The sequence below is a fragment of the Manacus candei genome, unplaced genomic scaffold, assembly GCF_025592945.1.
Source record: "Manacus candei isolate 608988 ecotype Guabito, Panama unplaced genomic scaffold, ASM2559294v1 h1tg000046l, whole genome shotgun sequence".
Taxonomy (NCBI): Eukaryota; Metazoa; Chordata; class Aves; order Passeriformes; family Pipridae; genus Manacus; species Manacus candei.
The window spans coordinates 3,069,631-3,093,830 of NW_026138094.1; the positions used below are offsets into that span (position 1 = coordinate 3,069,631).

Sequence of the window (24,200 nt, forward strand, 5' to 3'; positions counted from 1 at the left end):
CGGGGGGCTGTGAAGGAACCTGTGGCATGGGCAGCATCCAGCAAAATGGAATCATCAGCTCTTCCTAGTGTGATGTCAAATCATACAGCTGACGGGTTTTCAAGAACAAATTTATTACTTGTCAGAAAGAAAACCTTTCTGGTCTCTCCCTTGAACCACAGCGCTGCAGACTAAGCCTGCAAACAACTCCAACAGAGTCAGATATAAAAACGTTCTAAAGTCGCCCAGCTCTCCCTGCAATGCTGAGGATAAAGTGCTTCAATGCTCCAGCAGCTCTGGCAGCTCCTGCAGGGAGCGGCTCCCGGACAGGGAGGGGGGGCCGAGTGCTCTGCACCTGCTCCCCCCGCTCACCTTCCCGGCCGGGAGCTGCCGGGCAGAGGGAGGGCAGCTGAGCCCACGCTCCTACCTGGCAGCCCCACACCTGAGCACCACCTGAGGAGCACGGCCAGGGCCCCTCTGCCACAGCTGCTGACTGGGAGAGAGAGCAGAGTCTCCGGGGGCACAGAGCACAAGCCGACACCTGCTCCAGCACAGCCTTACCGAGCACACGAGCTGCATTCCGAGGAAGCCTCCAGGTATTACTGTATTTAAAGAAATGTTAGCAAAGCTATTTGATTGAAATATTACTGTAAACAGAAGGGAAAACTAAGCTTAACACGTACTCTTGTGAGCAAAAACCCAAGGGTAAAAATGCCCTGCACTTAGCACTTTCACTAAATGACTGTGTAATTTAATTTCCCAGAAACCCATTAGCTTTCACAAAAGGAAAATTAAGAGCAGATGAGAGCAATTCTTTGGTGTGAGTGGAATTTATTTAATGTAATACCTGGGGAAAAAAAAAAAAGATAAATCTGAAACTGTATGAACAGATACAAAACACTGCAAGTCTAGAAAGCTCCAGCCTGCAGAGCAGCAGCTCTGTGCTGGCAGTAACCAGCACGTCACATCCCAGAGCCTGCCTGCCCAACACACCACCCCAGAGCTGGGACACAGCCAGGTGCACAAACAGCCCGGAACAAAAGGATTGCTGGCATTCAAAACAAACAAACAAACAGGAACCTCCATTTATTGATGGAGGTTTTTTTATATTCATATGTGAACCAAATGATTCAAACAAATTATCTGGGAGAGATGAAGAAATAATTGAAATTTAACTTAAAACATTACTCTGGGTTTGAAATTTTCATTATAAACCCCAAAATTCACATTAGGCTTTTAGCCAATCTATAATATCATAAAACCCAGCATCAATTAAGCACAGTGACATGCCCCAAAAGAAAAAGAAACAATCTTAGAAGGGAGTTTAAATGTAAATCTTCCATTTGCCAGATGCACTACATGCAATGATTTGGAAAAAACTAATTTTTAAAAAAACATAAGCCTATCTGCAGCAACAAGACATGAAGCATTACTGGCATTACTTTGGGAAACGAAGCAATGGCATTACTTTGGGAAAAGTAGCCACGGTGTATAAAACACAGGTGAGCCAGCATCTTGATATTTTTAGCTTTAACAGCCAAAACAATAAATGATTCAATGAAATATAAACATAATGCTGTGAAACTGCATGATCCAATTACTGTAAAGGGAACGTTAAGGAACTTTTCCAGCATGGGAAGTTTATGGCATGTGGTGGACTCAATACCACTACCCCTAAGTATTTATTGGAACTGGATGACCTTACACTTACAGGGTTTTTTCTAGGGAAAGTTTTTCTGAACTCTTAGCCCACAGTAATATCTGGCAGATAACTATGTATGATGTGAAGCTTATTAGCTATCCTTTTACTATTTTCTTTTTACTTACTGTCCTATAACATGAGATGGACTGAAGCACTTGTCATAATCTTTGCTGTGCCACTGTTTTGTCATTGTCTTCCTTTATCATTTTCCTCTTTCTTCCTAATGAATTCTCTGAAGGATACAAAATACTCTGTCCCCACCATTCTCCAAGTTAATAACAATGTAACTGCACAGGAATTATTTCAGATCAATCTTGCTATTAGTCATATCTCTGGAGATAATTTCCATTGTGATGCCTATTTTTTTTCATGTGTTAAAATATTAATGACAACACAAAGCAATTCAAGGAAATCTAACTATTATTTTGGACAAATAGAGGGTCTGCCAACTCCCTATTTGCATCTGCCCTCTCCCTTCCTAAAAGGTAATTAAAATAGGATTCCTGACAAAAACTATAATGGTATCATTCTTTTACCCTTTACTGTTTATCCTTGCTGGTTTCCTACTACTGCCTTCACCATTATAAAGTCATTTGATAACAACTTCTATCTCTCCAAGTCCAAAATTCCTTTACTGAAGAGCTACTGAGGAAGAAATCCAGCAATTTCCCTGAAGATTAGTTAGATTCTTAACTGGGTAACAATTCAGATGCATGCCTTCTTTTAAGTGTATTTTAAAGTTCAAAAGCCTCTCCTTCTACTGAGAATAACCTTTCCCAAATTAAGGTTTAAAAAAGGCTTATGTCACCTGTTCAAGAACTGTGTCAGTACTGGAAAGCTTGCAGAGGCTTCAGCTCTTTACCATGTTGCTTCCAAAAGGCCCCTCTAACGTTCATCAATGAAAATACCTCCTACTCTATCCAAGCCAACTGCAGTGCTGAAATTACGAGTCAAATAATAGATTCTACAATAAAAATTAAGACTAATTTCACCAGTTGGAAAGATGCACTGGTAGAAGCACAGCCATTCCTAGAAACCTGCACAATTGAGTCACTGAAATGAACAGTAACTCTCAAAGCAGAAGGCATCCCAATCCAGATATTGATCTCGAATTTGTATGATTAATATACAAACTGCATCTTTAGTTTCACAGTAACTCATAAGACCAGCTTTGAAAAGTCTTAAAATTTGGCTTCAACCCCTCAAGCACCTCTTTGCTCCTGCCACCTTCACTCCCCATGGCCAGCACATACCCATTAACCCCCTGCTACCCTGGTACAAGACAGAGAAGATAAAATAAAGCCCAACATGCATTGCTCTGCTTACATTTGACAGTACTACCTCTGCTTCTTTCACCTATTTGTTTCAACCAGGGGAAGAATCAGGCTTACCCTTTATATTCACATTACAATCAGAGTAAAAGAGGCTATATTTTTATTAACAATCTGACTAATTTATAGCTCTAATTATTTCAACAAGCTTCTACTCCCCGCCTTGTAAATACCAACTGACGTGTCTTGACTTCCCTGCAAGGTCAGTGCCTCCTTTCTCTTAATGCTGGCCCTAAGAAAGTATCATGGCATTCCCTGGCATAAAGAAGAAGTTTGTTAGGAAGAGGAGCAAAGTCACCACCTCGCCAGGATATTGAGAGGTGAGTGTATGAAACCAACTGGTAACTCCAACCCTGCACTGATCTACAAGTCAGTGGGCAAGTGAGGTTGGGAAAATGCAAATGACCTAAAATCTTCCATTTCCATACAATCAGAGTTTCCAATTTCGTTGACAAGCCTGTGGCTCAGAAACACCCAGAGCTCTAAAATTCAACCCAACTCTAAAGAGATTAGTTAAAGAAATAATGAGAAAACAAGGAGGTATACCTGAAAGAAAACTTGGAAGAGTGATCTCTCTTTCTACTTTGAGAGGCTGATTTCAACATGGCAAACTTATATTCAACCACTATCTTTTCACTCACTGTGGAGGAAACTTTTTAATGACTTTTTATCATGTACAACCTTGAGGAACTGTGTAGTACACAGATGATGAACATGGAGCACAAAAGTTTTGCCTTTATCCTTTCTACCTCTTGTGGAAAGACAGACACACAAAAGAAAGTAATTCACCCACTTCAGATTTTCAAGACAGACCAACAAAAACCTCTTTAAGTCATATTCAAGAATAATCTGCTTGCTTTCTTCCTGGTAAGTAGAAGTAAAAAAGCTCAGTAGAATAAAGTGCAGGGAGTAGTGCAACAGAAGATACAATACCACATGCTTGAAGGGTCCTAGCAAAAACTGACCTCTCCTTGCAAGTGCAGAGTACTAAAAGGCAGCATAATTACAGAGAAAAGAATCTCATATCCTTGTGAATAGTTTTCTAGAATGTAATTAAAGCAGAAGTGTTGAATAAGCAAAGATTATCAAGTCTAAATGGAGCTACAATACCACCAATATATCTTAGCCTGATTTTCTTCATATCTCTATGGATACCAACAGACTATGCTGGTCCCAAGAGGATTCTGTGGTTTTACTTAAAATATAAGTAACGTCCCTTCTTTTTTTATACTACCAAATCAACAGGATAATTCTGGAATTCATTAGTGAAGAACACTAACCAATCCAACATAATAGCTTTACTTCCTCTGCAAAACACTTCAAAAAATATCTAAATGAATATGGAAATGCATCTTTCTGTGGTAAATTGTTCATTATTGAATCATTATCAACTCTTGTTAGACAAAATTTCTCTCTTTTGCAATGTACAAGATCATTAAAATGTTTGAGAGCTCCATCATGAAAGACAGTGGCACTTTATAATCCGCTATCTCTTCAGGCAAATATGCTTATGGCTGAGCATAATACACAAAATAACAACATCCCCTTGACACACAATTCTTCCTTTTAATGGTGCTCTTAAGTGTTGACAGCAATGGTGAAATATGTTGTTGCTCTTTTCCCTTTTTTTTTTTTAATAGTTTTTAACTATTTCAGAGATGTAAATGTTGAGAAGGGATGTGTTTCTTAGATATTCATTGTGGAACCCCACAGGGTAAATCACTGCTTTACCCTAGTGAGGCATTTCCCATAAGCCCATCAAGTTCATGTTCTTCACCTCCATCTCCTTTTAACCTCCAGAGATCACAGAATAACCAATCAATGCCTTAAATATCATCTCTGCACGTTAGCTAATAAAATGGACATTTTCATTCTGTACATGGGAACATGTCCACAATTCGATATTAAAAAAACTGTATAACTTTTTTTTTAAGAAAAATTTAAAGAAATATAATTTTTCTTTTCAATAATAGACAAAAAACTATAAATACAGATAGAAGTACTGTTTAGGGAACTAGTACTCTATGTTTTCATATAGTTTTTATCATTCCTCTCTCCAAACCTTCAGCATCAATTATGATAAACTGCAAAAATTACTGATGTGCAAGTATGATATACAAAGCTGCATCCTATACTGTAACATCAGTAAAATGAACATTTTTTTTTTTGTTATGACAAGCCAAAAACCACAGGTGGAATACTTTTAAAAGTACATTTAGGGTTTTGATGCGTAAATATCTTAAGAGATATATACTGAAAGCCTTCTATAATTCTTTGCTGCATATAGAAGGAAACTAAATACTTCTGCTCCAAGAAAATAAAATCCCTAAGAACTCTTAGCCATAAAGCTTTAAAAAACTCTTTCAGTTCTCAGCTGCTTTGGGTGACTGACATATACATATCTTACAATTTGTTAATCCTCTCTACAAAACCATCTAAATGGAGGCTTCTTCTCAAATCTGTATTAATGATTTAATTCTATTATGTCTAATAGAATCATCTCTTCAATAAAACTGAAAAACTAAGAAGATATAGTTGCACCAGTTATTTTCTTCATATGTTTGAAGGTATATATTGTTTAATATAAATTAAAACATGAGCAAATAGTTTGCCTTTGGTAACAAATTAAAAATAAAATCAAACTTTGCTATGTATTTTTGTAAAATAAAATCAGTATCAGCCACAAAGCCTGGAGACATTCCATACATGCTACTGATCAAAATACTGGAGAAGCAACTGAAGTAACTTATCTTTTTGGTTTCCTGTATTTGAAAAACAACATATTTGAGGGAGTACTGGGAGAAGCTCTAGTCTGCTTTATCAAAATAACTACTACCTTTGAACTTTACTGTCTTCAGCTAGAAGTGTCACTGACCAATTGTACTCTCTCTAATCAAAGCCTAGAGGTGGGCATTTTAAAATCACGTTTTCAGCTTCATATATGAAAGTTTCAACTCAGCAATGGCTCTGCTTAGTCTGCCTTCGTTTCAGAGAAAATTAAAGTAGTAAACAAAGACTGAGCAAAGTAGAAAGATTTCCAAAAGAAATTGCAGACCACCAGGATTTGGATTTAGGTAATCCACTTAGATTACCATGGCTATGTCTTTAAAGGACAATACTGACATCACAAAATAGGTCATGTCTACAAGATGCAGAATATAGAAGTGAAACAGTGTGAAATGGACAAATTCAGAACAAATATTCAGAGTCATCTTTATATTTAACATATAAAAAAAGTCTGCAGACTACATACTGCCAAACAATAAATATTTTGAAAACAACGTTTTTATGCTCCAAACTGGAACAGGGAAAAGGAGATTTTCAAACAACTCCATCACTACATTAACATTTTTCAGGTAACACAAGCGCAGACAATGAAGAAAAAGCTTTCAATAGCTAAGGCCACAATATAATACACAGTTTGCTTGCTTTTCCAGTTTCAAATTAAAAAAAATGTTAAACGCTCACAGCCCTAAAAGCAGTAACATTTGCCTGGCAAAGCAGGAGTTTCCATCTATTCCTTAGAAGTGACAGAGTTTCTAATACAACAAAAATCAAAGAAATTAAAAAATTAAATACAAGAAGCAAGCCCTCAAAGCATTAACTGAAGAAAAGCCTGAAGTAAATTGGTAGGTAGTTCAGGAATTGAGTGTTAGAAAAAAGGGTTTTTTTAACTGCACAAATTAAAAAGTGATATAAATGTCTTTTCAACAAAAGTAATTTAGTAATTTCAAAATTAAGCCTTAAAGTAATTTAGAATTTACATCAAATCAAAAATATATCAGCTTTCTAGATCAACTTGAGGAAAATCTAGATAGTTCCTTCTTCTAACAAGTCCTGGACAATGGCCTTTATGAGGAATTCACCCAACACAAAAAGATTTGAATAGGGAAGTCAGTGTTGCTATGAGAAACAGAGCAACTTCCAGATGCTTGACATGTCAGGCCTAGACAAGGGAATGAAAAATGTCTCTTTCTGACCAAAGAGGCTTTGAGGGGATACTCGTAAAGAATTACCTACTTACCCATCAGATTTGAGTTCATGAAAGGTGTCGGGGACAATCCTTCATGAGGCCCTAATCGACTGTCATTCAAGTGATCACTGTAATGAGGACTGTCTGCAAAACCCTAGAGAAAAAAAGACCAGAGTATTAAACAGATTATTTGGCAGCCCTGCTAATTGAGTGTAATGACACTTTCCTAATTAAATGTGCAGAGTCACAATTGGTCATTAATCACAAAAGTTGGCTTTCAGGTCTATCTCACAGAAATTATTCTCTGCCCACATTTTACTTTCTCTGCCATGAAAAAGAAACCACATCGTTTCTTAATAAGCTGTGTCCTCGTGGACAATATTTCTAAAAATTGAATAATATGGAGATATTTTGATATTTGAATCCTCTTAGTGTTAAGTCGCTCACCACAGAGAGTAAAATTAGTCTGAAGAACTTGCAAGTGATTTTTTTTCCTAAGGTTTCTGTTTGCATTAATAAAACACAGTAAAAAGGCCAGGAAGAGTCACTGATGTTAACAAAAAACTATTTGTACAAATGGGAAGAAAAAATTCCATTTTCTCCTTGCAGCCTGCTATTAATATTACAGATTGGTAGGCATTTTGACACTATCACAGTACTAACCAGCACAGCTCATTGACAAAGGGTTTACTTCCATACAGTGATTAAATAAACAACTTTGTCACCTGATTTGCAACCAAGCACTGAAATTTAAACACTTTTTTGCACTTTTTTAGCATTAGTACAGCCAACTTAACAGGCCTGGAGTGACCTTATGCAGTCAGGAAACATTGACTTATTGAAAGCTTACACCAGTGGTATAGGAGAAGGAAAACAAAGAAGTCCTAGGATGCATATATTATTTAATTAACCCAATTACATGAAACTCTTCAGTACATTTCAAAACACCTTCAGCTTTTCCATATAAAGGTATGAAAATGGTATTTGCCATTCAGACTTATCAAATGCATACTACATCACTTATTCTGTACCACAACCAAAAATTGCACCTCCTTCGTAGCCAAAGTTTTGAAAACCATTTTGTAAACCTTTTCTTACAACTCACACCCAGTCACTTCTTGTTCAGAAACCTAAAGCTCAGGCCTAATTAAGGGAGGAGGGAAAAACTGTTCCCAGCTACCAGGAACCATCCCGAGTGCCCTGGGACTATGAAATCATCAATCACTGAACATTTCTCATTTCTTCAGACCTCAGGCTCAGACAACATTGACGGGGCTGGAACAGGCCTCCCTCTCTTTGCTGGCACTGTCACTTCCACCAAGGGCTGCTCACTGAGGGCTGAGGACCTGCCAGGGCGCTCCTGCTGCTCAGGGCCGCGTGGCACAGCCCCGCTGCTGCTCCGCTCTCCCACTCAGCTGCTGGGAGTCCCAACTCCCCAGTGCAGCTCTGGCTGACTTGATCTACCCCAGCATCGGCGATACACATGTGATGGGCGTTCAGAAACAATCTTAAGTGACATTTACAACTTGGTTATGACCACAAGGGTGTCCTCTGGAAACTGTGACCTAGCCCCGGCTGTCAGACAAGCAGCATGGAGCAGCAGCTGCCGAGGAAATGGAGTGGCTCCTAGCTAAGGTCACCACATGGGGGTTATTTTTATGCTGAAATGAAACAAGAAAGAAATTAAATCTGCTGAATAAAGGAAGAAAAATTTGCAAATACAGGACCAAAACCAGAGTTCCTAAGTAGGTGCCTTCCTACTTGTGTCTCTGCGTGTGCTCGTTATTGTGGTTGGATTTTTAAAACCTTTTTCCTAAGACAATACTTCAGTCATATTTTATTCTTAAAAGAAAAACTGTGAAGGACACTGTCAGTGATAAAAGAGGATCCCTATCTCAGACATTCAGAAAGTGGTGCCCAGATGAGCCCCAGAACCTGAAACCTTCAAGACATCTTTATTTACAAAGTAAATAACAAAACGACTGAAAATATAACAGGAGTAAGACTCATTTCATACACTGTTACACATCATGCAACACAACCTACCAAATGCACAGGATTCTTAATGCTCCTCCTCATGTTATCATTGCATATTCCCCCACAAAATGCAGGAACTGGAGAACTGGGTGCTTGGCTTACACAGAAAGGAATATTTTCCCCTCTATCATCAAAATTCCTTCAAAGAATACTTGACGTCATGTTCTTTTCATACACCCTCTCAGTTTCCCAGACTGCATTTGCCACCAATTACCACAGCATCCAAGTTCTATTTCTACACCACTAGACAAATCTACCTGGAAAATGCTCCAAGTCATCCTTCACAACACCAAAGCCACTGAAAACAGAACATTTCGTATACAGGGGGAAATGTACTGAGGCATATGCAAGCCTTTTAAATAGAATTGGTGTTTTCTGTACTTTAATGCAATTCATAATCAAAATTAATTGTGTCAGGCGTTTCATTCTTTGCCATTACAGAATTTACACCTGTTCAAGTTGTAGCCCAAGCCTTCATCTACAGTGGACCAATGCAAAGAGGTCTTACCTTGGCCACCACCCCTGATGCCAGTTATTCAGAGTCTGAGTTATGGATTATCAGCTCAAGTAGCAGTTTTGTTTGGGATTAGAAACCCAGGGCTGATTCCCACATATAACTCACCCACACTAAATGAATACAAAATAACCATGAACACATGCAGTTTTGATTTAACAAACAACTTCTGCACTTCACAAAAGCAAATTAAGGAAAATCAGAAGAGCTCTAAGGACAGTGATTTAAATTACACTGAGTTATTTCAGAGCATTCTTCATATTTAAGCTGTACTTCAAATAAAATTGCATTCCTGATACCAATCTTTGCTTTTGCATCTGTATTGTTAACCTACATAATAAACAGCATAAAGTTCTACTACTGGGAGAGAGCTGTAATCAATCATAGATGAAAACTTTAGAAGCTTCCAATAGCTTCTGGAAAGCTACTGGAAGCTTCTAGTCATACAATCAAAGCCTTAAAAATGTATTTAATAAATATGATAGTGCAAATTGACAATATATGTTTACTGTTTAAAGAACAGGGTTGAGAACCTTAAAAAGTCTATCTGCAATAACAATACAGGATAGTGTTTTTTTAAAAGTCATCTGTGTGACTGAGTAACAAAGAGAAAACACCTTTGGCTGGCACCTGAACTCATCGCTCACGGCAAAAGCAACACAAGGTGCTGGTGGGGGTTTATATGAATTTCTATCAGAGTCCCTTTTCAAATCTATGTTTGAAAGACTCAGTAATATATACTGCCAAATTTCAGTCTTCCTTTCTGAGAAAGGAAGGAAATCTCAGTTCACAGCAATTTTGAAGACTAATCTAGTGAAGCTCTCTGGATGGAAGCTGGATTGATACAGGCTCCAAGCAGAAACAGGAACTAATCAGTCATGCCAAAAGTTACTCTCTCTCTTGGGAAGAGCTATTCCATGGTGAATATTCTGGCTGGTGATGTCATTTCTTGGACCACAGGTGGGCTTCCAAAGCTCTTTGGAGCATTTCTACCTACTGTTCCCTGCAGGGCAAGTTTAACAGAAAGGTTGGAAGGAGACACTCCATGCTGAGTGCACATCCCCATTTCTGCCCTCGTGGCTGCTCAGCAAACATGCCAATGGATTAGCACACATCTGAGTGCACAGCTGGAGTGTTTAGCAAATAACTGGCAAGAAGTCTGCAAAATAGGAGTTACTGGACAAATTTATTTTCTGGTCTAAACCCCATTCTGAAGGGACTGCAGACAGCTCAGGGTACTTTTCTGTTTACAGAAAGCAAACTGATTTTGAACATGATTAGATGCCATACCTGTAAACTCAAAACCATCTTGTTTGTTCCAACCTCTTACATAGCTATTACAAAAGCAAGCTTTAACCTTCCCAAAGGAAGACAAAACTTCTCTTTCTGTACTGTTATAGCCCAAATAAAGTGTAATTGGGGTTAATTGTTCCCTCACAGCGTTTTGTAATGTTTTCAGTGTTCATTTTGCACAGGCCTCTCCCTGGATTTCAGTCTGACTGCATGTGCGTGATCAGAAAGACCAAGTCAGATATGTCTACAAAGAAAAGCAACAACTATTGTCTCTTAATAATACCTGTCATGAAATCCAGCTGAAAGACTACTACTAATTAGTGCTGCAATTTAACTGAGTAGTGAAGGCACTTTCAGCATTGAATGCTCTAACTGAGTAGTAAAGGCAAACTCAACACTGTACTTTAGTAGTTTTTCAGGTATTTCATTGGATTAGAGTGATGTTCTCCTGGTATTCCAAAAAAAATTAAGTCCACCAATTACAAAACTCTACAGCTGCAACACTTCTTCTTCCTACCTCTTCTGGGTAAGATGCCCCAAGCATCCAACTGATTTGGGCTTGATCAGGATTTTCCATGCTAACATAGCCAAACCAATTAGAAACCTGAGACTATTTACAAAATCATAAATACCTGTATACAGAACACCTGAAAATTCTTGCAGAATGTATTATTCTATTCCATTTTGTCCAGAAGACCAAATGGAAAAAAACCCCAACCAAATCACCCAGAGAAACACATTCCTTACTGGGCATGTTTATCCAAACCATAAGAGAAGGCCTGACACAGTGAGTCTATGCCCCATTTTACAAATAAAGTGGCAATTCACCTCCTAAAACTTAATGTCTTTCAATGACCATCAAAGTTCTGTCATTTTGGTTTAAGTTAATTACAGAACTCACCTAAGAATAAGACAAAAACTTCCCCAGTTCACTGTCCCTACCTTTTTCATTGCACTGGTTCCAGGTCCTCTGTAGGATTCATCTTCTCCTTTTTACTTCCACTTCAAAAATATAAAACTATTGCCCTTAGTAATTATTTTCTGAAGTCACACCTGGATTTTGTCTGTAAGTAAAACTGTACTCCTGACCCTAACTGAATTTATGGGATTTTGGGGTTTGTTTTTAAATAAGCACAACATCCTGTTTTCACTTCAGGGTAAAATTTGAAGAATGGAGACACTGTAACTACAGGGCACACAATTTTCCTATGCATTTACTGAGTCCACAGAATAACCTCTCCCTGTACAGTTTACTACTCCACAGCATTTCATTTGCTCAAGTCCACTAAATGAGAGATCATTTGTTTATCCTGCCTTATCCCTGAGCCCTCTCCTACACAAGTCCCTGGGAACAGACCAAAATCTAAGGCTTATAACCAAGCTGCCAGATCAATAAGCACATATTTGCATTTTAGCAATTTACAATATAGCTCAATTATTGCCTTTAAACTTAAGACTTTAAAATTCCAGTAAAATGAATGGTTGACTTCACAGTTTGACATGGCTACGGACCAAAGGATTAAATTTAATGAATGCTGCTTTCAATTTCTTGAGTTTTACAGTTTGGCTGACTTTAAATAACAAATATTAATTGTTTAATGCTCAGGAATACTGAGTTCCCTTGCAAGCTAAATTTGGTGATGGTCTTATGAATCAGACAACAGTCATCCAAATGACTAATGTGTAAATGAAGGACAGTGAATCTACTGCTGAAATCCACTTTATTTTGGACTATCTGCCTCTCCAAACTAATCTGAGAATTCTAAAGACAAACAAGGCAGGAAAAAATCACCAGAAGTGGGAGAAGTGGGGAGAGAAAGCAAGACACCGGCAGTGAGAGGCAGACAGACAGACCAGAGAGACTGACTGCACCAGGAACACTGAGCTGAGTCACTGACTCAAGATTAGACAAGAGGCTCTGGGAACCAGCCATGCCAAGGTGTCCTAGGGAATTTAAAAGCTTAGGGATTATGTGATCACGTAGGTTTCCGGAAATAAACAACCTGGGGGTTTTGGTGGTGTTGGGGTTTTTTAAGAGTATTTTAGCCACTGAATCCACGTATTTGTCAGTGGCTCCCAGAGGAAAGACTACAGAGCCAAAACCTGTCTGGGTCTACTGAACACACAGATCAGGAAAAACGTTGCAAAAATGAAGGTAAGGTAAAAATAAATCCAAGGAAGAGTAATCTTCCTTTCTGCCTGGAGGATCACTTGCACTGTATTCACTGATCTTAACTGAACACAAAGAACATCACATTGTCACAGGTATAACTTCATTTAAATCACTGACAATCTCATAGCAAACTATTAGTGGGAACAATATTGCTTCCAAGCAATGCCCAAAATGATTTTCCAAAACATGGAGCAGATGGATAATGATGGGACACTCCCCACACTCCTTACACCGTTTCATCCATTCCTATCAGTTGCCTACCATGATCCAAAAGCTATGAGACCAAGCTGAGCCCTGGTTCATGGGACAGGAAGCAAACACCTCTCCATCTCCCCTCCACAGGCTCCATCTCCCCTCCACAGGCTCCATCTCCCCTCCACAGGCTCCATCTCCCCTCCACAGGCTCCATCTCCCCTCCACAGGCTCCATCTCCCCTCCACAGGCTCCATCTCCCCTCCACAGGCTCCATCTCCCCTCCACAGGCTCCATCTCCCCTCCACAGGCTCCATCTCCCCTCCACAGGCTCCATCTCCCTGCCTGCTGAAAACAGGCAGTGCTTCAACCTCATCTGCCTTGATTGTGCAAGAAACTTGTACAATACTTATTAAAAAGAGCACTGAGAGCAGTTTGCTGGTGGAGATCACCCAACTGCACCAGCAACAAGGAGCTTTCTAGCTCCACTTTCCAGCTTTAATTCAGATCCCCTTCCACTGTTAGCAAGTGTTAACACTCTACTACAATATCCTAAAGGCAGAAATGCAGCTTTGTATGTTATTTGTTCAGTTGCTACATGGGGGCAAAAAAAAGCAGGTATCACTACCTCAAATTTCCCATGTTACTGGGAAAAGTCAAGAGAGCTTTCAGAAGTATCCTCCAAGTGTCACCGTAAGTTATGTAACAAAGCTCTAAAAATATTATCTTTTCACATATCAAGTTGAAATACATGAAAACTATGTGTGCAGAAATGGAATATGAGAACAATGGAAAACGTGGTTTATCTATTCTTGAAATTTATTTATTTTGAACATCATTTATTTTTAAATAATCGCCATTTTCTCCAGCTCTAAATCCATTTCCAGGAAGTTAACTTACTGAATGACAAATCTGATTTTAGACAGCTAAACCCAATAGCCAATTACACCTCTAAACTCCTGTGAGATAAATATCAACATAATATGTAATGGGACAATTCCCTGGCCACTTGGAAAACTAATTTGTGACTGATTCCAATGCTAATTTTAATATGATAGGTAGTGGTAATAAAAACAAAAAGCACAACCAAAAGATCCACTTCTCCAATACAGCTGACATAAAAAATTCATATGATGGAAACCAGATTTTTCTAGCTCTTATCTGAGATATAAACCAGGAAAGAAAATAAAACAAGTATAGCCAACAGACTAACAATAAATGCTTAAAGGCAATACTTGAAAACCTAACTAAAGCATTCAGAACTTAAAAAATCAGAACTTGCTTGAGAAGTGCTGCTCATAAATCAGATTACAAAGTATGCTGCATTTGCAAGTGTCCTGTGCACTGAATAAGGAATATTTAATTTGGGCTTTGATTCCACAGTGAATCATCTGCTAATTTATAGAATACCTCAGGAAAAGCAAATAACAAGCAGCAGAACCACCAAACAACCTCCCTCCTCTGCAAAAAGTATCAACGGAGTTAAAAAGGATACAAATACAACAGACTTGTTAGCACTTACTGCATTTCTGTGTCTCTTGTTGTGCTTTGCTATATTACAGCTTCCTTTCTTGTTATGTACCTGAGATTAAGAGGTATAAAATACTATTTCAAAACCTGCTATCTCCTTACTACTTTTTGACTGTTTTGCAAATTAAAAGTACTATTTGGGGGAGGGGGGAGTAGTTTGGGTATATTGTATTTCAGGTTCTAATCCATGGATGAGTATTTTACATACAGGAGAGGGAATAACCTGTTGCTACAAAACCATCTAAATCGAGCAGTGGTATCTTGATCAGTTCAACTCTGCCTTCAAGTACTGAGATACAAAGCAGAGTTACATAAATGAACAGAAGGACAAACTGCATCCTCAGTACTGGAACTAGAGTCTATGTTATATCAGGTCAGAACGTGCACTCACAGCTTTTAGTGCAATGTACATGCTGGAAGTTATTTGAAACACCCACAGTTGGGATTTTGGAAGAAAAATACCTCAGCTAATTTATGCTAATTTTTTAACAGTTAAAACTATTACATGTGTATATAAAAAAAAAAGGTTATCCAGCAAGGAAATGTCTTATGAAAAATATTTCAGATATGCTTGATTTGGAGACAGCAATCTAAGCAGATCAAGAACTAACTTGCTCCTTTTATTGCAAAGACGTGTTACAACAAAGTCAAAACAATGAATGAAAACCTTGCAGAGCATTTTTCCTCATAAAAGCAATCATGAGCCCCACCACAATAACAACTATGGGAGAAAAATGCTTCATTACAATGCAATGCTTATTCCCAAAAGGTGATCATACCAATTTGTTGCCACGTGATGAGCATAATTTAAACTCCCAACTATAGCAGGAAAGCTCAGAAGTTCTGGTATCGTCTCACAACGGGACGACAAAATCCTCAAGTTCTGTAGGGCAATGTATTATTGTGCACCAAATGTGGTACTTGAGTCAAATACCTCAGAATTTGCTTCAAAGAGCTCAGTAGAGCAAGACTTTCAAAAAGCAGGTTTACCTTTCTCTGCAACACACACCCAGAGCCAGCTGCCCTTCCAATGCAAGGGATTACAAACACTTGCAAACATCCCTCCAGCTCTACATCACTGAGATAAGGGAGAGACTTGCACACATCAACCAGAGACAGGCACTGAAAACCCACCACTGCTGCACATATGGAAGTAGAAACAGGGTTGGAGACTAAGAAGAAAAACAAGCACCACAAGAGACACACACTTGTACATGGACTTGAGTACAATCATTCAAGAATTAGGAGACCATGGGCACTAATAGAACTCCCCTGACTTGCTAACTACCATTCCTGAATTACTCCTATGAACAACAAACCTTTCCTACTTCCCCCCCTCCAATATATATATCTTCAAATTATTAATTTCTTTAACAAAACATTTGGCTTATTGAAGACATCATGCACACAGAAGTCACTAATGTCTCAATATGTACCCTTTCACAAATTTAAGATCATCACAGCCAATTCAAACACAAATACTCACTGGTCTTGCAGTGTTAGAAGAGAATTTAACATTTGAAAATAACATCATGAAAAGACAAGGTTCCTATCTAAGGGTTTCAAGCCTTCAGCATCACTTCAAAACACTACTGAAGTAAGAATAGTTTAGCTTTTAATAACTATTATCAGAGACTCTTAAAATAAAATAAATTGCTATCAGATATGAGAGAAGGTTCTTTTCCAAATTAATTACTGATCAAAAGTTTAAAATACACAACAAACACCCCCCCCAAACACAGGAATATATGTCTAGTTTTCACAGCGAAAAGAAGTTACCAATATGTTTTCCCCACTTTCCCAAAAAACTGTACCCATACCCATACATTCTTCAAAAATTCCATGAATAAATCAAAAAGAGTGGGTGAACAAAGACATAGTAAAGTTAGCAAAAAAATGTTTTAAATAATCCTAACTAAACATTACTGCAGAGCTGCAAAGCCAGTTCTCCATGAAATTGGTAATAAAAGAGCAGATAAAATTTGGTGCAAATAAACACAAAGTAAACATGTTAAAAAATAACTCAGTGTCATAACAATGTAACTACTGTACAATGTAAAAGAAAATCTTATTTTTCTACACACTTTTTAAAACAGTATCACAGTATCAACAGTAAGCACAACTTAGTATGGAGTAAGAAAGGAACAGAAAATGAATGTATCATTGTGTCAGGCAGAAATTTATGGAACACCCTCATCTTGACAAGTGCACACAGCCATAACCAGCCTAAAGCTGCAGTTATACAGAAGAAGCAGAAAGATTCAGAGAATGAAGAAGCAGAAGATTCCAGAACTAGCCCCAGGTTAGGAGAAGTCATTATACAAGCAAATACCAATAGATTACAATTCTTCAGTTTGGGTGAGAACCACACAGAAGTAGCATGTAAAACACAGATGTTTGTGGGGGAAAAAAATAAAAATTACCAAGTACATCAGTAAAAACCAATCGTTACTATTCAGAACACAGGAATACGGTGGAAATCAGTTAAATCACTGGTCAGCACACTTAGGACAAAAACACCAATATTTTTGGCACAAACTGCTTGCAATTCTTGCCAAAACTGTAATCAAAGTAAGAAAAATTCATAAGTCACAGAGAGCAAGCCCACCAATAGCTGTAAGAACCACGTCCAAAGGTTGGCTCTGCCCAGGAAATCTAAGCCCCCAAGAGCTGGGCTTTTGCCAGCAGAGTACACAGCAAAGGTGGCAAAATATTTGCCCTATATTCACACTCTTCCCTAAAGCATCATTGCTGGCCACAATTGAACCATCTGTACTGACCTGAACAGACCTTCGGCAGGAGTTGGGAAAGAAAGATGTGCTTTAGCCAGTGTTCCACCATCTTCTTCCATTAGCTTTATGTACTAAACTATCTCCAAATTCCAACTCTATTCAACTGAAAACTGCTTATGTTTCTGTGCCTTTGGAAATTCCAGACAATTCTGAACCAACAATTTAAATTCTTAAATAATTTTGTCACTATGTTTTGACCTTTAAAGAAAAACTCCAGTAGTAGGCTGCGCACGGATTTTAAAAAAATAAAAAATCACATACAATATAAAAAGAATAAGTGATACCTCCTGAGATTTCAACTTTTCTATGTCTGTGGAGAGGTCTGAGCTTTTTCCATGGAGACTGCCATTTTCCTGTAAACAGACAAGTAGTAGGAACAATTAGGACAAGAATAACATTCTACATTGAAATCATGGGGGAAAGCACTGGATTAGGAAGTCAAACATGTAAGACAAGTAGAACTTCTTTAAACTCCACGTTAATCACCACAAGGAATAACCTAAGAATGTTAAAGGCTCTGTATCCTTTGCTCTGCCTCCTGAGAAACTGCTCTGTATTCTTACAATACAGACCCACACACTCATTTTAGCTCTTCCTCAGAGACATCTGCTCTGGCAGCCCATGTAGGAGTACTCAGAAGTTCTCGTTATTCAAAATTCTGAATCAGTAAATGTGCCTCATTAGTTGAAAGAAAACCAAAAATGAAAGACCATACATCATACCCAAAATTTATGCATGTAAGTTTGATTTAGATTGGTAAATGAAGTCCAGTGTTTTTCAGTGAATTCAATGCAGAAGAGAAATTCCTGTGTTCTCCTTTTTTTGCAGAAGATCACAGCCATGGGCCAAGTTAATTTGTACCTCTTAATCTTTATCAATTCTATCTACAGAGAATATATATTTTTAATGTTCACTTTTCTGGGGAGAACACAGGAACAGAGTTTTCCTGGAAAAAAGGAATTGAGTTTTCTTCAAAAAGTAAACTGTTGTCATTTAAATGACATTCCAGACTACTATTCTTTATTGCCTCATATAAAAAAAAAAGGCTAACTGACTTTACATTACTGGAACGTTAGCTGGCTGATCCTCTAACACAAAACAGTTGTGATTAATATACCCACACAGCCAGTGAATTACAAGCTCAAATTCCAGTTGGATCAGCTTAACTCATGATTGATTAAAATTAATCAGCAACGTCATAAATGACTGTCAAAACACCAAACATGTACAAGGAGAATATGAGTTACTTAAAGCTGCATAATATGACTCCATTTCAAATGTAGAAGAGGCATTTGAAGGCTGAGCTTTATGCCTCAAATTATGCAGGATGTTTAAAAGAATGCCTAATTTCCATGTTGCACAGAAATATTTCTTCAACCCATAAAGTACTTCTACATTTCTATTATAATTCCTTTACTAATGAACAACAGAAAAATTAGGATTTGTGATAAATCTTTTTATCTATTGCTGTCTTCCAAAGTCAGGCAGTATCCAGTGAGCTGAACAAGATTTTGCAGTCTACCCATTTTATTCCACAGCATGAGAGAGCTACAAAGGTGCAAATGCTAACACAGCTCTGGCTCCAAGGTACTGAAATCAGAACATCAGGTCTGCTGAGTATTTCTCGTTCAGGTACTGAGCTTGTTGGCTTTTTAGGGAGTAGATATTCATAAAAAGAATATTGAGTAGATGAAAGGGTTACTAGGGGGAAAGCTTGCTTTTGACCACTGAGTTGGGGTTTAAAAGGGTAATGTTATTTTAGGATATTAGATACTATCAAAAACCTTCAGCTCAATAAGCAGGATGGATGAAGTGGGAATGATAACAGGAGGAAGGTATTTAAAAGAGAAGCCTCTCCTCAACATCATGACACAGCACATATTATAGCTGGGTAATGTTAACAGAGAGCCAAGTGCTCCCTACACTTTGCCAATAAATCTTCTCCTGAGGAACAAGACCTTCTACTTCATTTTCATGATCATCATTCATTCAAGTGCACAGTTAAATATAGTTTATTTTCATGAATTCTTAAACTATATATTTTTTAGCTTTAGAAATCTGAATCACTATTGCAGCTCAAAGTCATTAAAAGTCTCTAGAAGATGCTAACCTGTGTATTTAAAGGAGTTCAACCTTCAAAAACTTTACCAAATCATCTGCCAATTTACACTGTACATTCCCATAAACTTTTACTATGAGTTATTATGTGGGTATCTTACCCTTGAAGATTCGTATGAAGGACTTGGCTGACCACTTGTTCCCCAGGATGTGGCACCTGTTCGCTCATCCATACCTAGGAATGAAAAGAAAAATACAGACCTATAAGAAGTGATAGCCAAAACAATGTTCTCTGATGCAACCTGAAAGAACATTCATCTGCTTCCACGCACTTAAAGCAAATTCATCTGCTTCCACATACTTAAAGCAGTATTTCTAAAAACAAAATTTAAGATGAACAGTTTCCCTGTTAATTAAGCTGGCTACAGAGGAACCTGCTCATTTGGACACCTGCAGCTGCTGAAAACAGGAGCATAAAAAGCCAAGATTTGCCAATCTGCAGCGTGTGCCCTACCCAATCCATAAGAAATTAGCATGAGGAACAAAACAAGTGCAAGGATGCGAACACGGGGGCTGTTTGCACAGCCCGATTTCTCCTGCATCTTAAGCACAGAATGTTGCAGCACATACTGTCAAATGTATACTTGTTATCTACTCTCTGCTCTTGTGTCTTGCTTAAGTATTGTAAAATGTGCAAAATTATTTCCCCTCCTTGGCCTTCACATGACACACAAGATATTTTAGCACAAGGGGGGGGGAAAAAAGGCAAGACAGACTGGTTATGTTTCAATGGCTTAAAAAACCCACAGAGGCTCATGGTGTCTGCCCTGCTAAAACAGTAATGTTTTTTACACTCTGTAACGGTTCTTTTAGAATCAGTTCCTTTTATGCAAATCCAGGTTACAGATCACAAGAGAAAGGGGAAGGAAAAAATAGGGAGATCTTTAAGCACGGTATCAGAATACATATCCCACGTATCATTCCATTTCCAGCCAAATTTAAATGGTCAAACCGTCTTTAAACCACATTCCCAAACAACTCATTGCAAAAGCACCTGAATTCCTACAGCAAATTCCTTCATACAGGATAAAGCTACTATTGTAGCAAGTAGGTTCCTGATTAGCTGTATTACATGGTTTTTTTGGAACGTGTGGAACTTCCATCCTGAACTGCACACTTCCACGCACTCTGGCCTCCAAAACATAACTCATTGCTTCTCTGTCACATGAACTTTTCTCACAGCTCTGATAAACAACATAAATTCTTTATGTGATATATACTATAAAATATTTATGAAGCTTTATAATGTCATAATTTATAAATAAGAACTAAGTGTCACGATTTATAAATAAGAGCAGAGCACAAGTTACTCCACACGATCATCTCTAAACCCTAACTTTATATTGCAACTATAAAATTTTCATTAATATTTCTCTGACTGACCATACTACAAAGTAGAATTTAAGTTAATACTTCAAATAACTACCTATGGACTACTAGTATTCTAATAATTATTTCCTTAAGAAATGTGCTTTATGAAGCTATAAAATACTGCTTTGACAAGGACAGCCTGCAGAAGGGAAGGTCAAATTGAAAGTACAGTATAATCAGCCAAATAAAAAAATATAGACACCTTTTGTGTACTGCAGGAAAGATCCTCAAGGTTGAAAACATCCTTTGAAAATGCAAAACCACCACTATATTGAGCCAGCACTTTGGGGAAGTTTGCTGCATTTTGCAGCTGACAGCATTGTTGTTGTTTCATTGTAACTGGTCCAGGAGCTGAGTAAAGAGTCGTGGCTGGCACTGACAAAGGCAAAAGTAATCTTTTGGCACAATTGACTCTTTTCTGCCAGAAACAACAGCTCTAATAATCCAGTGATTATCATAACAAGTCTTCCATTGCTTTAGTTTAAAAAGAGACATATGGTGGGGGGGGGAGGAAAAATATCTTACTGCAAGACCAAGTCCTTGGGAAAGTTTAAGACACAGTACATGATATCAAGCCATTTTAGGAAATATGTCAGGAGATAATGGTTATGCATAGAGTGTTCAGAGGCATGACCCCTGATCAGTAAAACATGCTACTCATTTAAAAATTTGAGTCAGTGGGACATAAGGACTTATGTTAAGGTTCTGCTATATCAGCACATGTACAGCTAAAAATTCTTGTATTTTAATTCTACCATTTGAATTATGCAAATAATTCAAAGAAACTGCCTTCAAACAAAATGTAAGAGTTTAAGATGGGAAGAAAAACTGATTTCTAAATAGTTCCTGTACATTTTTCTTCTAAAAAACTCTAGTACCGTTAGCTAGAGTAGTCAGGAGTATCAAAACTTCCTTTTTGCTGTTAGGTGTCTTTTTCCTCCTTTTCATGCAGTATTTTTTCTTCTTACAAGACCCAAACATCAAAAAATATCCTTTAAATAAAATATGCACACAAGGAACGAACTTTCACAGTTTAGATGTTCTGTGAAGGCTACAAGAAAAAAAAATCATATACTGCACACAGAGCACCAGCAGTGTTACTTACTGCTGCTTGACATTTGGATTTGACTTGGAATGACACCCCTGCTGCCCTTGGTCTCCATCAACATAAGACACCAAACAAGTGCAGACCCAGGTAGGCAGCAACACAAGCAGGAAATCAGATATGTGTCTATGATGGTACTCAAGGAATCTGTTCTGGTTTGGACACTAATGTGTCCTTCCACAGATGACAGGTAAAAACCAACCAAATATTGCAAGAGACAAAGACCCAGACAATTTCTAGCAGGCTGGGCACAAACAAACAACATGTACTTCAATGCAACTAAAGGTAACTCTACTGAATGAGCCAGGACCATAAGATACACCTTTTGAATGGAAAGCTCCTGAAGTGGGGAATACTCAGCAAGAAAGAACACAGGAGTCATCTATGGGAATAAACTCAATATAGTCTCAGAGCAGAAGTGTCATGAAAAGAGTTCCAGCATTTTCCTAGGAAATGCAAAGGAGAACGGAAGAAGTAGGGGAATCATCACCCTTGTATAACACCTTCCACAGGGAAATGTGGGCACCAATTCCAGTACCCACTGGATAAGGGGCACAGGAAAGCTGTGACACTTAGAAAATGTGCTACACAGGGAAGGGCTGCAGTATCTCAGTCTCTATAGGTAGTGCAAAAAAGGAGAACATTGAACAACTGTGTTGTTCTAAAGGTCCAATAGCACAGACACGTGCACTCAGGCAGACAGGAGTACAACGAGGTTCTACCCACACTTCCTTTTTTTAGTAGGCATTGAAGATGGAAAGTAATGGAAATGACTCACAGTTTCATAGTTCTCAATCAAAATGGACTGTTCCTACAGCAGAGACTCAGTAGCTGAATGAGGGGGTGATTCAGTCAGCCTGATGCTGCTGGAGCACCTTGAGCCACCAGGCTGGGGCTGGGCTGGCTCCCACGGCACCTCCAGGCACTCAGAGCGCTGTCCCAGTGGGGACCAGCAGGACATGGCCCTGCCCTTGGCCAGCCCCAGACAGAGCACAGCCCAAACCCTCCAAATCCAGGCCCTGGCCAGGCTGCAGGAAAGGTTGAGTGTTCCTCACTCACCTCAGGAAGATGGGTCAAGTCACGAGGACACTTTCTGGCTTCGTGCACTGAATTCTAAAAAGGTTTTGCTTAGTTGTCACTTTTATGATACTGCTGTGAACATTTCAAGCTATTCTAGAAGAAAAGCTGAAGAAACTTGTTGCCTCATTACTTTGACATATGTATTCATTCTGAAGAAACAGGTCAAAACATTCATCTAATAAAAAAAAATTGGATCTCACAATCAAACTGAAATGAAAGTTACTCTTGCTGGCATAAGACAAAGAAGACTATATTTAAAACTTATTTCAAGAGACACAGGCTCTAATGTTCGTGTAAACACGATAATATACTTTATAGGGTTACCATCTGCTATGATGTTGATCAAATAAATGATTTGACAAAAAAAATCACATTGTGGATTGTTATACTAGGTACTCAAGGTATGAGTTTCTATCTTTTATAGTTTTTTTATCCAATTTTGTTTCAGAGTAATGATATTCCTTCAGATAAGATTCAACCGCTGAAATCAATTACAAAAAACCTACAGCACAAACCATAACAGTGCTGATTGTGTTTTGCATCTTAGACACAAACAAATCAATCTACCATTAAGTCATATATTGCAAGGGTCTATTGTGAAGTATGATGCCAATTATTACCTAAAATTATATTTTAGATCTAGACTTTCTAGTAAGGGGGTACAAAGAGTAGAATTATTTGATGGAAAAACACTGTACTCAAATATTTTAACTTTCAATAGGCTAAGACTAGTTCTCAGCCTCTTCTTGTTGCTTCCAATAGAAAATATTTCTCTTTTTAAAATAGACTCTATTTTTAATAACATAATAAAACCACTTATATTCTAACAAAGAACTCAAAATCCACAAGTCAGATAAATAAGTAAAGACAAGATACAGTACCATACATTTATTACTCAGGGAGGGGGTGGAAACATGGATGACGGGGGACCAGAATGACACTCAAACCAAAAGCAGCTTTGACAATAGATGTAATGTGGTGGGTTTAAAATATACAAAGCTAAGGGCATT

The 24,200-nt window shown here is 38.1% G+C and overlaps 1 protein-coding gene across 10 annotated transcripts in view; it reads right to left on the minus strand.

Moving 5' to 3' along the window:
* Positions 1–24,200, minus strand: part of TCF12 (transcription factor 12) — a 163,466-nt gene that overhangs the window by 100,058 nt on the left and 39,208 nt on the right. For all 10 annotated transcript variants that reach the window (XM_051797039.1, XM_051797040.1, XM_051797043.1 and 7 more), the window contains 3 exons: positions 19,736–19,809; positions 17,801–17,869; positions 7,037–7,139 (listed from right to left, as the gene is read on the minus strand). In XM_051797039.1, coding sequence (XP_051652999.1) covers positions 7,037–7,139; positions 17,801–17,869; positions 19,736–19,809 — 246 coding nt within the window. The remainder of the gene's footprint in view (positions 1–7,036; positions 7,140–17,800; positions 17,870–19,735; positions 19,810–24,200) is intronic.